The following is a 14635-nucleotide window of genomic DNA, read 5'->3' on the forward strand; positions in this document are numbered from 1 at the left end:
AGTTGTTGTTGAAGATTGTTTCTTTGACCATTTTTCACAGCTTCAAAAATATCTAAGAGTTTTTCCTTTGATTATATTTTATCCAGGACAACTCAGCCACTTTCAAATGTATTTCTGTATTTTTCTTCATTCTCGTTCTATATCTTCGTACACACGCTGTTACGCGAATCAATTTTTTGTGCAAAGAAAACCTTTTGCTATCCATATCAAATGGTGGCTTGACTTCAACATGACTTTAAAAAGTAATGTGATATTCTTTTCACTTTTCAATTCAGATTTATACAATTATCTGTTAGCAAATCATCTGGGTAAGAATTGCTAGTCCAATCCTGGTCATCATTTTCTAACCATCTTGGTCAATGCCACCAAAGAGTGTTGTCATGACGTTTTGACACAGTCGTTTCTCTAGTTGCTACGTCAGCTGGATTCTCCTTTGTAGCACATACAAGAATGCAATATCATCATGTCTCCTTATTTCTGTTATTCTATTTTTCACAAAAACAATGAATTGTTTCTTTGTAGAAATCCACTTGAGAACACACTGAGAATCAGTCCACGGATAGTTTTGTTCAATCTCAATCTCTTCTTTCAATTCATATATTTACAAACAATAAACTTCTAACGCCAACCAAGACAGCCATAACTTCTAGTCGTGGAATACTCATTCCTTTTAACGGTGCTAGACTTAGAAAAGATTAACTCGCATTTTGTTCCCTGTTCACAGGTCTAATGTAAATAAATTTCTGCTAAATAAGCTTTAGTTGACGCATCACAGGAACGTAGAAGTTTGCACACTTTACCATTGGAGTCTGAATCAAAATTCAAACATCTTAGAAGGGAAACTTCAGAAATTCTCTTTAATTCACTATGAATCTTTGTCCATTGTGACAGGTCCTAGGGAGATAAGTCATCGCCTCATCGCAAATTTGTTCTCCACAAGTCTTGAACGAACACTTTTCCGTTGATAATTATTGGCGAAATGAAACCAATAGGATCAAAAATTTCACTAATTCCATAATCTACAGAATCTATATTCCTTGACATTGTTCCTTTCTACACATGGACTTTCACAATCTTTTAACCACACAAATCGGGTAACACCTTTTTCATTATTTTGCAATCCTACTTGGAGGAATGCCATCTCTATGTCAGCAACCATAGTGAATTTATGGAATCATAGTCGCATAAAAATACCACATAAATTGTTCAGAAGAACTGGACCTCGATACAAATATTCATTTAAACTAGGTAAATCGGAATTACTTTTTGCTGACGCGTCATAAACTATTCTCACTTTGGTTGTTGACTTCTGCGGGGTAATGACGGCATGATGGGGAATATAATGAATTATTCCTTCAGACTTCTGATTTTTAACTTCTCCAACCACACCGTTTTGCAACTGGTCTTGTTTGATGCTATCATACTTTCGTAGATCAGGCTTCTTTCTTATTCGAGCTATACAGGACTTCAATCTGATCAGTGCTAATTCACGGTTGTCTGGAAGTTCTGGCATATTTTCCTTCCAAGGCCATTTCACATGGTATCTCCCATCTGTGAATTCTATAGTGTCAGTGAAATACTGCATAGTTTTCTTGGCATTCGTTGTCATAGCACTATCAGTAATGCCTATTGATTCAAGATTCCACAAATTACGGATATTTGCTTGGAGAAACAATGGAGCGATCTGGCATAGTATCTGACATATCTAATAAACTAGTATTTGACAGAATATGTAATGTCGTCTCGGATTTTTTATTATTGGTATCTTGTGTCCTTCCAGCCACAATTCAAGCTTTGAAACTAACAAATATAAACCTGGTTGAATTTCTACTTTGCTTGTGAGAGTCAATCCAGGTAGTAGTCATTTCCAATCAGAAGCTCAATAGATGATAATTCATTCTGATATGGCAATTAATAGGCAAGTTAAACATCCTTCACAAAGTGTTTTAAATGTTCAATTGTTGTATCATCCAGACTTTTCCGATGCAGACAACCACTAATCACTGGCACGATATTAGCTATCAGGTCGATTTTTTTCCATTATTCAATTTGATTGAAATACTTGTCGATGATGTTTTCATAGTTTTAGGTTTCTCACTTCCGAAAGTAAGCGATTTGATTTCTTCTTATTTCTCTCCTCTTAAATTCAATTTTGAAGCTAGTTTTTGGGAAATATAAGTTCTTTGTGAACCGGAGGCGAACAAAATGCATGTCTCCGCTTTGCTTGTTTTTCTTTGTATTAATGACTTTAGTCTTTGCTGTTTGCATTAGAACAATTTCACTTGATGAAACAAACACAGTTTTCTTTGGCATAAACATTTGAATTTACATAACTGCTTCCTTGTTTTCCAAATTCTTCATCAGGAATATCACTTTTTTTTACTAATAAATGCACACTTGTCATTTTCATTTTAGATTTCTTCGGACATAAGCTCCGAGGATGGGAATCCTCTTCTCCACAATGAACACAAATTTTACCTTTTTTACAATCAACAGATAGGTGACCAAATCTCAAGCCCTTAAAACAGCTTCCTTTTAGCTGGCGCTTTCCTTTTTCAACACTTTGAAACTTTTTGCATTCATCACTCCAATGTTGTTCTGTACAGTATCTACATTTGTCAAAGTAGTTAGTATTGCGCTGCATTTAAGCCACTAAAGCTTCTGCAGAATTAAATTGTTTATTGGATGTTCCACATTTATTCAAACTGAATTTTTCATTTCTATTCTGCAATGATTTGTTAGAGTTAAGGGATCCGTTTGCATTACCTTTAGGATTTGAACACTCCTTTTCAGGTTCAGTTTTATCAGATTTCTCTCTTGCTACGACATAATCCCGCAATTTTTCACATTTTTCTGTCGACCCCTTTTGAATCTCTAATTGAGGCAGAACTTGCTCTGGTAATGTTGACTTCACCATTAACACAAACACATCCTGGTTAACATTTTGTTGCAGAACTTCTAAACTTCTAAAGTCCTGTTGACTTTATCCAGGAAAAAATTTAACGATGACATCTTATTTAAAGCCGGTTGTAAATTTATCATTTCGCCAAAATGTCGATCAACAACATCTTCAATATTCCCAAATCTTTCCTTAAGTGTTCCAACGGCAATTTTGTAATTTTCATTTGACAACGATAAACTAGAAACGACATATTTAGCATCTCCGAATAATTTGATCTTCAAATAATTGAATTTCTTAATTTTGGAAAGTCGCTTGTTCTTGTCGATGGTACATTCGAATGAATCCCAAAATGCATTCCAATTAGTTTTATCTCCATTGAATGAAATGATATCAATTTTAGGTAGTTTCACAGAAGATTCATTCTTTTTTTTTATTTTCTGGCTTTCAATAAAATTATTTTGTTGTTTCAGTTGGGTTGCAACAATTTCTTTCATTTCACGTTGAAGTTCAACAATTTGTAAAGAACTTAACATTTCACTACTTTAATTTCTATGAATATTGACTAACCTCACATTGTACTGTTCCAATTCTAAGTAACAATCTGTAGCATCTGAACACAGTTGGCAATCGTCTTCCGCTATGTTTTCCACCGATGTTGGGTCATCTTCAAAGGAACTTGCAACTTTTGAACTTTGAATCTCAAATTTATTCACATATAACTAACTTCTCAATACACTTCAACAAATAATCCTGTGGATCAACAGGTTGAAATTGCTAAACTATAATATCATGACCTACTTGCATTTCAGTTCTCAGGTTATTGCGGAATCTGGTCCTTACTCATTTCAAATAACTTACAGCAGCCATTTCGAACACCTTTAATTGCTTTTTTTTTATTTTACAATTCCGGGTTCCGGCCCCCTTTAATGTTGTGAAGTTGTTTCCTCACACATTATATTTCTTTTATTTTGTCATTGGAAAGCACAGCAAACGCTTAACCTAATTATTATACATTTAGTATTCTTCAGAATCAATTCACGTGTATCACACAATCTCATTTCAATTTTATCTGCCCTAAATCATGTACAATACATTGGCTTTATATACTCAATACAACTCCGTTAGCTCCGTTGCCCGACAATACAATTTCAGGGGCGTTTAACAATTAACGAAACCAGTCATTGAAGTTCAATGAACACAGAAACATATCTATTTGAATTTAGTCTCTAATCATTCGTGTTTCGCGACATCCACAACACTGGACACATATGTTGTGGATCAAAAATTCCAACATTTTGAAAACATTGTCTTCTGTAACTTTGGAAGATGATTTGGAATTATTTTTTACAAAGTATGAAAAATCTCTATTGAGAACTATATATTTTTATCTAGGTGTATCATCTTCAGGTAGTCCGTCTAGTTACGGCAAGCTCTGGTAAAAGTTGTGATATGAAATCTCCATACGCAGGTGCTAATGGGATTTTGCCACAGATGACAATATATCTCTACTGTAAGTCACTGACTGCTGTGCACTTAACCAAGTGAATAGGCACACAGGTAATAGTGTTGTTGTTTTCTAGCTGTATTTTTTGTAAAACCTTGAATGATACTTAATATTTACACATATATAATATTTAGCGGGGGCACAAACATAGCAGTTTGATATTGTATATAGTGACCTTGTTAGAAAGGTACTTTGAAGTAATGTTCAGAGATAGGTGCATAAAAACTTACATTTGCGAATTCTGATGCTACACCAAAACCTGTTTGGGGATTTACTACAAACGCTGATGCTATCCATTCTGTTATTGTATCAGGAGCTTTAGTGTTGATAACTGCTGAACCGGTAGTCCTGAATTTAAAAACAAAATGAGAACAATACGCTGAAGAAAATATTTTGATTACAAAAATGATAATTGTATTGACGAAGACCTAATCAGTGTGCAGAAAAAAAAATCGATGGAAATCACTGTTATGAATTACACATGTTAAGGAGGTTGACATAGGGTAAGGGACACAACTATTGAAAAATCATTGGAATGTTCATATTCAGCATTTCACATGAATTTTATGTAAGCTTTAATTAACTTGGATTCATTTTATTCTGCTTCAACCGAAGCTTGAGAGTCTTTGGTGAAATTAAATATGATATAAACTGATTACTACCATATCGGACTAAATAAAAAAATCATTCCAAATACAAGGAAATTGGAATTTCAATTAATTTCAAATACACATAAATGTTTGTGTTTCAAAGAGTAATCAGGGAAACCAAGATTCTTGCAGATACAATAAGGATTTATTCCAGGGACAAAGACCCTACATCGAAAACAGACACACACAACAAAGAACATATGATAAAAGCAAATCGGAGTCCACTAAAAACTGGGAGCAGGTGCACCGATAGGCTGTTTTTGTATAATTCTAAGCATTTATGTCAAAACATTACTATACTGTAAGTCACTGACCGCAGTGCACTTAACCAATCAAATAGGTACACAGGTAATTTTGGTGTTGTTTTGTTGCTGTAAATGATACCTAATCTTTACACATATACAATATTTGCAGGTTGATCTTGTTTATAGCGATAATGAAATCAATAACTAACAAAAATGATACTCCAATAGTTCCCAAATATTTCCTTAACAACCACATAACGTGTCTTTTCTCGGTAATACTCGTGCGACAGCGGATTTAATTGGGGTTCATTGATTTACAATTTTATTTTTTTCAAATCTGACTATTTGCGGTCCAAAACACAAAATAAAACTGTCATATAATTGCAATTTTTGGTATGCTTTACATATGTCTCAAGGAGTACCTTTTCATCAGAGCATTATAATAAAGTAAAAAAAAAAAAAACTAAATCCAAAATTAACTTGTATACAAAGTACTCCAAACCATCGAAACACAAAGCAAAATCCGTCATCGACAGATTCTACCATTTGTAAATTATGAAAAATATGATAAATGTAATGTGATATAATTCGGGGTCAGACAAGTCTGTCCGCTGGGTCCGGGAATGCCCTCGAGAACCTTTGGTCCACCAAATGGAGTCGGATATCAGAAAATCGCATATGATTTGCATTAATTACAAGTAGGCTATATCTTACATACAGGTCCCTAAATCACTTTTTTTTCTTTTTTTAACCTTTCCTTAAAAAAAAATAGGTAAGATATTTGCCATTTCTTATTTCTAACTTTTTTGACTACATATTTTGTTTATGATTGTATACATTTGTATAGTTTTATTTCATGATGAACAAAACGTTCATACTAATGTACTTCCATTTTTTGTTATCACAAATATTTTTATACATACCCTGTGGTAACATTTGCCCATAGCCATGTTTCTGGGAAATTTTTCCGTATCCTCGTCGGTTTGGCCAGACTAGATGTCCCTGCACCACCAGAAAGACCACCTGTATCATCTTGACCACCACCACCACCAAGACTACCATAATGGACTTCCATTTTACGTCGCTGAGAAGGTCGTCTCTCATCAATAAACATGACATCACGTAATACTGAAATTGAGGAGTCTCCTTTGCAATTTAAAAATTACCAATGCAGCATTAATTATAATTTCATAAAATCACACAAGTTTTTTATCAAATAAACCCCATTGCTGAAGAGAACTTTGGAGAATTTATTTTAGATTTCTGTACGTGCAAAACGATGCTGAGATAATGCTGCTTTTTTAAACTCTATTTCTTACGATGTAGACGTGTGGCTACTATAATTACAATAGAGTAGATAAACATTCACAACAGAAGACAAAATAAATCGCTAATATGCCAAAGAAATAATTGATTGTTTTTTATAGAAAGCCTAAACTGTCTGATGAGATACACATTTGTTTACGTGTTGTCAATTTTATACTACTTGCTGTGGTTTTTTAATTACATGTGGTCATTTTTTTATTTACGTCATGTAGAAACATCTTTACATTATGTCGTTTTGTCTTTACGTTCTGCCATTGCGTCTTTACGTTCTGTCATTTCGTCTTTACGTTCTGTAATTTTGTCTTTTCGTTCTGTCGTTCTATGATTACGTTATGTCAACATATATTTACGTTATGTCGACATATATTTACGTTATGTGGATTTATCTTCACGTGCAGTGGTTTTCTTATAACATGAGGTCGTTTCATCTTTACGTCATGTCGATCTCTCAATACTTTATGTGCATTTTCTTTTCTTTATGTGGAGTGATTTCTTCTTTACATGATGTGATTTCTTCTTCACGTGATGTGGACAAAAATTTCATGATGACGTGTGACCCCGGAACTTTTCAAATCAGTCCGTAAAAGGCAAAATGTAACGATAAATCCACATAACGTAAATATATGTTGACATAACGTAATCATAAAAGACAGAACGTAAAGACAAAATTACAGAACGTAAAGACGAAATGACAAAACATAAAGACGCAATGGCAGAACGTAAAGACAAAATGATATAATGTAAAGATGTTCCTACATAACGTAAATACAAAATGACCACATGTAGTTGTAAAACCACAGCAAGTTACATAAAATTGACAACACGTAAATGTGTATCTCATCAGACAGTTTAGGCGTTCCATAGTTTTTTTTTATTATTTTTATGTTCTTGAAAAGAATACTCACCTAAACGTGGGTATTGATATAGAGTGGCATCAGTAAGCACAATAACTCCAAATTGCTAAAGGAAAATACGTGAATATACGATAAACCACTATTTTCCTAGGAAGGTTTGATAGTTAATGGGAAATTCATAAGAGCTATTTATTTTCTTCTATCATATGAAAATACACAGAACTAAAATAATATGGAATAAGATAAGTAAATCGAAAATACCAAAGTGCCAATGGAAATAGGAGTATGGAAGAGAATATATCCCAAGCTCCAAACAGCGTCTAAGGTTCGAATTTAACTCTAGATTCTGTAGCTAGCCCTCTCAGAAAGTTGGCAAGAAGTGAATTATTTTACGCGACGTTATCCGATTGTCAAATACTATTTCGAGCAACCTGTTTATTGCTGTAAATAAGAGAGGGAACGAAAGTCTGTAGATGCGTGGAGCTTGGGTATATCCATGTGAAAAAGCATAATCAATAATATAAAAAAACTTACACGGGAACACTGTAAAAGGACAAACAATTACTATGCACACAGAAACGCAAGGAGGTTATACCGGATGATTTGCTAAAATGTATTTGAAAATTCATAAAAGTTATATTCCACCATAAAGTTGATTAAAAAGAAGAAAAAACTGTCAACCAAACATTGTTACGAGATTTGTTTTATTTAACCAGAATTAAAAAGCGATTTTTCGGTTTATTGGAGTTTTACCTCGTCAGTCATGTGGTCATTTATATCATCTGTTAACTTGGCAATAAACTGCTTTTGTCGACGAATTAATCGTTTCAAAATTTGTAAAAATTTGGGAAGATTATTTCTTCCAATTAGTTCGATTAGGATTATGTCAGGGAGAGTAATGAATAATTTCATCTCCAAAAAAAAAATCCAGTCCAATTTTGTTGTGCCGTGAAATGTATTCATTGTTAAAGTTAGCGTACGACTGTGTATTCTAATGCGCCTTATGATTCCTCTATAGGCACACATTTTTCTGGTGTATGACACAAGAAAATCAGTTCCGTGGTACAGGTGATGTGGTTTGTACATGACCAATTTCTTTTTCTTTCGTTTACAAACGCTCAAGTGATCGAACATGTTTCATAAGAGTAATCAAGGGAACCAAGGTTATAGCGGTAATCAAAATAATGTAATCCAGGGACAAAGACCAGACATGGAAAATAGACATACACAACGACGAACATAAAGTAACTAAAATCATACATACAAAGTAACAAAAGCAAATGAGCAAATCGGACTCCACTAAAAACTATATCATTATATCATTTTCACGAAAGTGAAAATATTGCAATGATTTTAGTTTTTGATGTAATGAATGTATGTTTTATATAAATCTGCAGGTAAAATTTGCACTATAATGAAACACATCATAATATAATACTAAAGGGCAGACTACCCTGAAAGATAATTTGGTATTTCGTATCAAATATCTGTACTTCCAAAAACATTTAGGCTCGTGTTCAGTTACGGTCATCCTAGATCCTTCGTTACGGTTATCTCATTGTTCTTTTTACCTTGACATTTCTCATTAATCATATATTTTACACAAATGCCTACTGCTTCAAATTCCAACTCTTTATTACATTCATTTTGTTCAAAATCTTGAATGAACAATTTTCTGAAAGGAAAAAATATTTTCTCACGAATTTTTATATGACCGTTAGGACTGTTCCAGTCATCAGCTTTATCACCGTATTATGTGAAGGTATTTGACTGTTAATTTTAATAACTTAGGTTAAGCGTTGAAAGACAAAATTATTTTACAGGTATAGCCTAATAATTAGCTTTTCAACTGAATAAACGTTTGCGTTCGTAAAATATATTTACAAAAACAAATCACATTATCCTAGAAGTATATATTATTGAAGACTTGAGGCCTCTTTTTTTTACCTCATGACAATTTAGTTTCAATACCAAATTATAATAACCAGTAAGAAAATGAAATAATATTTTTTGTTTCTTAACTGAAATAAAAAAAGTAAGCTCAAACAATTACATCATCAATTGGGTGTCTAATTACATAAAAAGTGAAAGTATGATTTTCGAATTTGTGCATTTCATTTTTCACTGTCCAGTTTTGCTACTATAAACAAATGGTGGCAGTCATATGAATACATGGTAGAGTAATCAAGGGAACCAAGGTAGTAACGGTAATCAAAAGAATATAATCCAGGGACAAAGACCAGACATGGAAAACAGACATACACAACGACGAACATAAAGTAACTAAAATCATACATACAAAGTAACAAAAGTAAATGAGCAACTCAGACTCCACTAAAAACTGGGAGCATGGGCCAGATGCACCGGTAGGGTAAGCGTCCTCTGCTTTTCTAGAAACACTCGCCGAGTTGCTCATAAAAAGTCAAATCCGGGGTAGACGAAGGAGGAGAGGAAAACTATGACCCGTTGAATAAATCAGTTTTCATGGTGCTGATGGATACACAATAACGATCCACGAGTTCATGATGACGACCATAAAACTTCTGTAGTGATGACTTCAATCTTGTAGCAACATAACCCTGTTCCAGAAGCCTATTTGTTAGAGTTCTAGCGCGATACAAAAAGTCTGCATAGTTTTGGCAAGCTCTGGCATAACGTATGGGTTGTAATATGAACACTTTATACGCAGGAGGCGAAGGGATGTTGCAAAAATAGTTTATCTTTATTTGAATTATGTTAAGTGTGCACATATTTCCAGGCAACAGTTTATTGAAAAGAGTATCCATTCAAACTGAATGTTATCTTGGAAGGCACTTATTCGAATGAAAAAAAATCATCTAGTATTAAGCAGTTGTATCTTTATACATACCAAATAATAAATTATTTATAGAAATTCTATATTCATGTTAGCAACAGCATTGAATATCATTTAAAGTTCTACAGCTCTTCTTTGGAGTTAACTTTCTACTTCTCCTACTCCCCATACCCCATTAGCTATGCCCTGTTCTCCATGTTTTATACCCCTTTTACATTCAACCTGCAGTTACTATGACGCCGCTTTTAAATTTTGTACTATGGCGCCTTGGAGAAGTACGTTCATAACTACAGCCTCGTTGACTGCTCTTTTACTATGGTTTATATGGCAAGGGATTTTTTTTCATTTCTACTTGTTTGCAAACGGACAATTTTATATTATTTGCATTAACTCTATAATTACCCTAAATATCGAGTGTGCATCAACTCCACCAATTGGTCTTGGTATCCAGAAATCCCAACTTCTAAAATACTGGGAAACACCACTATTATCATACTCTTGTAGGTCCTTCATAACCTGCCAGTTTAAAGTTATATCCAAGATAAGAAACACATATCTTATACAATGACTCGATATCTTAAAACAAGCTAAAATATAGATTTACTGTTTAAGTAATGTTATCGGGGCAATATACCATTACCAGGCTGATTGGTATGGTCATGAGTCTCGTATACGCCCAGTCTGAATTGTATTTTCTAATTTGTTTTATTTGATCTTTTATATTTTGTTGTTTTGTCTGTTAACTTGTATTCGTTATGTTTGTAATTTTGTCTAATATTTTCGAATTTTGTCCCTTTTTAACATTTTTGTGTAAGTAAGATTTCCATCACATCTATGCATTTAATACTGATAAAATCTCATGTCTTAAAAGATTTTTATAACCACAAACAACGTTTCGTATAAATTTTAGGGTGCTTTTGAAGCAACAAACCCGTTCACATACTTCAATATTGCAGAAAGTATTTAGGTGGTAGCCTCTGTAAGAATAAGGCAGTGAATGAAATAAGGTAAGGAGAAAAAACAGTTGATTTGACCATTTTGCACCATTAGAATCAAAGCAAAAGGAAAGATTTTCTAAGAATCTTTGGTAAAATTAGTTCTAGTTTCATTGAAATGCATTGACATTTTTTTAAATGTTCGACTCTAAGTTTAGATTCACATATATAACGATATAATATCCTAAATTATTTTGTACAAAGATGACAGCTTCTGTGCAAATATACTGAATGCAAATTGAAAGTAGGACATTCATCAAATGTAAAGCAGTCGAATTATAATTAAATTACGCATAAAAACCGAAAATGAAAGTTCATATATTTCTGGAAAATGAATCTGTTTGTTATTTCGTTCACAGCAGTCAGTTATTTACACATTTATATGAAAAAAAAAAAAGAAATATTACTGTATATGTGTTCACACACCATTTAATGAATGCAAGAAAAAAAATCTATCTATAAGTCATTTTGACTTTTATTACATTTAAGTTATTTCCTATTCCATCTCTCAGGTTGTTTTTATAAAGTAACTCAACACCAATTTCTCAATAGAATTTGATGGATAGGCATAAACATGAGAAAAAATATAAATTTGTGATACATGCACGGGATGATAATCAACATTTAGGGTTTGCACATGTACAAACTACCTCTAAAGCGCTCAATGAGTTTTGATTAAAACAAAATTACAGAAAGATATGGCATCATATACAGATGTGCATGCAGGTGGGTAAATGAATTCGAAGCCCTGTAAAGGTAAAAAATCTTATTTAAAAGTTAACATGTTCTGAGTTGAAAACGTAGTATTGGTTTTATGAGTCCTTTCACAGTTTGATAATTGTACTTTGCTACTATTGTATGATATCACAAGTTTCCTTATAAAGTGGTCTTTCATTTAAGAAAAGTGAAAATATAAAAATATATCAATGATACGAAGCGCCGAGGCATTAGAAGCACGATAATTGTAATTTTCATCTTTTCAAATAAAACGGTTAATTTTTATGACAAGAATATGAAGAAATTTTAAACAAATGTAAATCTAATATTATGAGGATTGTTTCGTCTATCATATGCAAGAGAGATCAACATTTTAATCAGTCTGTTTGACCTCAAATAGAAATTTATTTACTGATTATTTTTACGACTGACATATTCAAAAAGCTCATATCGTCAGCTTTCGAATGATGTATTATGTAGGAGTATGTTATGAAATATTACCTTGAAAGTGAAATTATATATTTCACTTCATGCATATTTTTGGATTTTTTTAAATAGGTAAGATTTCTACAAAAAATAATTCTATGGTTAATATACATGCTATTTTATTTACATCTTGAGCGCTGATGTCATTACCGCTCTTGTATAACAGTACACTTTTGTCAACAGCAAGGACATAAACGAGAGACTCAGACCTTGCCCGGATGTCAAGTGCGATATTTTCATTAGGAAGAGCTTTCTGTTTGTTGAATCGTATCCCAACCTGTAAAACAAAGAAATGACCAATGACTGTAACACTTGTTGAATGAATAAAATGAACTGCAGGTTCTCCAAAAAAAATCTGTATTCTCCAATTTCAAATCCAATTCAAAATAAAAATGTATTTTTCAGAACTGACCCTAAAAAGGTATGACCCTTTTTAATTATAAATTTTTCGTCTTTGAACAAAACAAAATTAATATCTAACATTGTAATTGCCAATCAAGTATCTAATATATAGATATCTGTATGAAATGATTAATAAACTTACTACAGGTTCAATATATGACTTTATAAGACTTACTGTAGTTTTGAAGATATCGTCGATTGAAAACGTAATAGCATCTGCAACAATTTCCCCATTTTTTCTTGTGTAATATACCAATAGTTTTGCTTTCGGAGTCATATCATATGTTATCTTTAAACTTGCATTTCCATTTCCTTTCTTCAGAACGAATCTTCCTTTATCTACTAAAGAACCTTTGGAAATAACCTAAACAAGAGTTTAGATATGTTTATCATTAACGGTAACAGACTAACTATATATCAAAGTAGCAGTGATCTTGTATTTCTAATTTGTATTTGTCCTTTCCACAACAGCTAAAATCTGTGATTTACAGTCAGAGCATTACATAAAACTTTAACTTTGAGACAACAGAAGTTGCTTTCTTTATTACGTAAGTCAAAAAATTTCTAGTATTCAAAAAGTCTTTGTCTCAACCAATACCTTTTTTTTACTTAACATGACATTATATTTTGACAAATTTATAGCACATCGGAGTATGAAAATGAAAAAGACGTGAAGATCTGGGTCGATTGAAATTGACCACAAAACTGCAATCTTGGAAAAAGAGTTCGATGTAGTTGCATCTCAAAGTTTAAAAATCGTACACAAATAAACGAATGATATTAAACTACTTAATTGAGACAATCCGTGATATGATATATATATTAAGTCAGCATGAACATTTTCAAGTCTTAATTAAATTTGATATACTTTAATTTCCACCACTATTTTCAAAGGCAATGATCTCAATACAGGTATGACAATAGTGATACACACTTATTTTCTTTGATTGGTTTCAAATTTTATTTTTTTTGTTTTTGTTTTTGTTTTTGTTTTTTTTGTTTTTTGTTTTGTTTTGTATGTTTTTTTTTTGTTTCATTTTTTTTCAAAATTTTTGTCTGCATATCTTTCCTACAGTTTAATATAATGTGTTTTTAAACAATAATTTCTATTCTTGTACTTTCCTCTTGCAATATGAACATTTCAATAAACAGTAACTGTAATGTAAACAATTTTTCGCACAACTTAAAAGTGTTATGATATGAACGTTGTAGAGCTGTATAAAGCATAGCCAAACCGAGTTACATTTGAAACGAAGAATTCTTGGAAGATTTTGAATTTAGCTTTCGAATTTATTACATAAGTTTGTACCTTGTAATAAACCTCTTGCACTATTTTCTCTGTTGTCTCAATTTTTAATGGAAGATCCTGGTTTGGCTAAAAATATTTGTTAAAAAAACAATTGCTTAATTGAAATAAATAAAATGAGAAAAAAACACATATGTTTGTTTCCGTTCTAGGTCAATCTGTGTATGCCAGGTTTCTGTTTGTCTTGTCTTGAATTAAAACTGAAATTCTACAGCACAAGACAATTCGAGCTTCTAAATGTATTAAGTCCTTATGGTGTAATTGAATGGACCAAATCATTCTAGTATTACAAAAATACTAAACAAACATTGCAATCAAACTTTGATTAAAATAATATTAAATGATGGCAAGTTATAATATCCTTGTTAATTGTGTAGTTAACTACCTAAAACATTTAATCAGGTAATGATTGTCCAATAAAAAAAACCCAAAC

General features: G+C 32.3%; 1 protein-coding gene across 3 annotated transcripts in view; it reads right to left on the reverse strand.

The window, feature by feature from the left end:
• LOC148626528 (CD109 antigen-like) overlaps positions 1-14635 on the reverse strand; it is a 49637-nt gene that overhangs the window by 17744 nt on the left and 17258 nt on the right. For all 3 annotated transcript variants that reach the window (XM_088570578.1, XM_088570579.1, XM_088570580.1), the window contains 7 exons: positions 14206-14271; positions 13072-13260; positions 12622-12771; positions 10699-10812; positions 7533-7587; positions 6225-6429; positions 4637-4754 (listed from right to left, as the gene is read on the reverse strand). In XM_088570578.1, the coding sequence (XP_088426704.1) occupies positions 4637-4754; positions 6225-6429; positions 7533-7587; positions 10699-10812; positions 12622-12771; positions 13072-13260; positions 14206-14271 (897 nt within the window). The remainder of the gene's footprint in view (positions 1-4636; positions 4755-6224; positions 6430-7532; positions 7588-10698; positions 10813-12621; positions 12772-13071; positions 13261-14205; positions 14272-14635) is intronic.

The sequence above is a fragment of the Perna viridis genome, chromosome 2 (genome assembly GCF_037379345.1).
Source record: "Perna viridis isolate PV_CMFRI_1.1 ecotype Kerala chromosome 2, ASM3737934v1, whole genome shotgun sequence".
In the NCBI taxonomy this organism is placed as follows: Eukaryota; Metazoa; Mollusca; class Bivalvia; order Mytilida; family Mytilidae; genus Perna; species Perna viridis.